The 2,500-nt window shown below is 34.0% G+C and overlaps 1 protein-coding gene and 1 pseudogene across 1 annotated transcript in view; one reads left to right on the top strand and one right to left on the bottom strand.

Annotated features, from left to right (window-relative positions):
* The window catches only part of LOC137991600 (uncharacterized), a 660-nt pseudogene extending 625 nt beyond the window's left edge, over window positions 1-35 (top strand).
* A 1,985-nt stretch (window positions 36-2,020) lies between these two features.
* The window catches only part of LOC137991599 (uncharacterized), a 1,443-nt gene continuing 963 nt past the window's right edge, over window positions 2,021-2,500 (bottom strand). The window contains exon 2 of the mRNA XM_068836660.1: window positions 2,021-2,500. This exon is cut by the window's right edge and continues 434 nt beyond it. Coding sequence (XP_068692761.1) covers window positions 2,021-2,500 — 480 coding nt within the window.

The raw sequence follows: 2,500 nt of genomic DNA, 5'->3' as shown, positions 1-2,500 counted from the left end.
TTGAGATTACAAAAGAAAAAATTGATCAGCACTAAGTAAAATATTTGAGAGATGCATTCTTAATCAATTAACGTTCTATTTTACTATTGAAAATATCTTGATACCTAACCAATACGGTTTTAGATCTGACAACACTACAACTGACCGGTTAGTAGATTTAATAGACGAGATAACATTAGCCCTTGATGAAGGATGTTATGCTGTATCCCTATTTTTAGATCTAAGTAAAGCTCTCGATACAGTCAATCACTCGATTCTGTTGTTTAAACTAAATTTTTATGGAATAAGAGATGTTGAAAACCAATGGTTTAGGTCCTATTTAATCAAAAGGAAGCAAAGAGTGTATGTTAATGGAGCTGAGTCTAGTTTTCTTTCTGTAAATTCAGGAGTGCCACAAGGGTCGATCTTGGGTCCTTTTCTTTTCTTAGTTTACATAAATGATATAGTAAATGCAACTAATTATTTTTCCTTAAGACTATTTGCCGATGATACCTCCTTGACTGCGACTGGTAGGGATCTCGATGCATTGCTACACCTAATAAACTCTGAATTACCCGCTATTTATGACTGGCTATGCTCAAATAAGTTAACTTTAAATTTAAGTAAGACAAAATATATAGTATTCCAACCACGGCAAAAACTTAATTATAATTTATACACCCCTCTTAAACTAGCGGATCAGTATCTTGAATAGTCTCACAGTGTTAACTACTTAAGATTAATTATTGATTGTTCCCTATCATGGCACCATCATATCGATTATATTAGTAGTAAAATCAGTAAAAGCATAAATATTATTGCAAAATTAAAACGTCATGTACCCAACAAATCTTTAACAAGTATCTATTATGCACTTATATATCCTTATTTAACTTATGGCTGCGTATTGTGGGGTAATAACTACGAAGCTGCCATAACTCAAGTGGTAAAGCTGCAAAACAAAGCTTTAAGAATCATCAATGAGGTACCACTTCGTGAGCATATTACTCCCCATTATGTTAATCTTGGCCTAATTAAATTTCCTGATATTGTGAAGTTAAAAACTTGTCAACTATTTTATGATCTTATCGTAGATAACAAACCATCAAATTTTACTCTATCTTTTGTATCTGGGCAACATAATTATACTACTCGAAGCACATCCTTACAGTATCTAAATCCTAGTTCCTCTAGAACAAATATAAGAAAATTCTGCCCAACAATTATTGGATGTTATTGGAATGATATTCCTCTATTCATTCGTAGTTTGTCAAATAAACATCTATTTAAAAGATATCTTTTTCAGAATTATTTTGCTCAGTACTAACTACTGCACCCCTTAACTATGTGTTCCTCCTTTCCTTTTGCTTATTGTAATTATCTTTTGCCTCCTCTTAAAATAAAATGTAACTTAATTTAAAGGGCATCTAGCTAGTTTACCTATATTGTTGCCCTTCTCCGTTTACTTCATGTGGTGAGCTTTTTAGACCTTGTAATTCTCTAAATAAATGGGGAAATAAATAAATGAAATGAACATTAAAATTTTTACAAGATAATTCGTATATATATATAACTATCAGCTGAAGATGATGTTTGAGACATCGAAACATGTTCCAAAAATTCAAAAGTGTGGCTGTATTTTTTAAAATATTAGTAACACTTGTGCTGTCCAGACCATATAGAAAAAAAATCATTTTATTTAAACAAGAGTATCTGTGGTAATCCAACTACTTTATATAAAGCAGGATGTAGTGATAGAGCAGTTTTCAACTGAGTGTCGTAAAACCAAAACCAAAGTAATTACTCTGGCCAATCACAGAGGATGCAGAGCAATCCATTGTCCAATCAAGACTCGAAGTGATTACACGAAATGCAGAAAAACTTGCGTGAGCAACTCATGATTGGTTTTGGGTTAAGAAAGTGGCGGGAATTTTGTAAACTAATCACAAAGCATAGTAAACGCAACACCAAAGTAAACGCAAATTACTTTCCACGCTCAAGTGAAAACCGCTCTAAGAAACCCCATAATAGGAATAATTATTCAATCTAGAGGTACAATACCATTGGAAAGGTTTGTCAAAGCAGCACAAAACGTAATAATTCTGTCAATCATAGGAATTTTAGCCTCTTGGGAACCATTAGGGTCACACTGCAAGAAGTCAATTGGCAAAATTCCAGAAAGAATTGTGTACTTTCTCCTCAAAAGCCCAAGTATCCTTTCCACGTGTATTCGGATATTTGCAATGCCACGGGTTCCCTCGACATCTACTGGGTCCAACTGGTAATTTCCTCTCGTAAATGCTGGAATTGCAAGTTCGGCTCGGTAGAATATCAGGCTATCCTGGATAGTAAATCCGCGATCAGCCATTACCAAATCTCCAGGAAGAAGCTTCTTAAGAATTCCACAATTGTCAGTGAGAAACTTGTCGGATTTTCTGCCACCCCAAGCATTTGACGCAAATGAAATACTCCCTTGTGGAGTTATTCCAACCAATATTTTTACGGTGTTATGACTTTTATA

The sequence above is a fragment of the Montipora foliosa genome, chromosome 2 (genome assembly GCF_036669935.1).
Source record: "Montipora foliosa isolate CH-2021 chromosome 2, ASM3666993v2, whole genome shotgun sequence".
NCBI classification, from domain to species: Eukaryota; Metazoa; Cnidaria; class Anthozoa; order Scleractinia; family Acroporidae; genus Montipora; species Montipora foliosa.
Note: the sequence above shows the minus strand (reverse complement) of the source record. Positions and strands in the feature narration are given on the sequence as shown.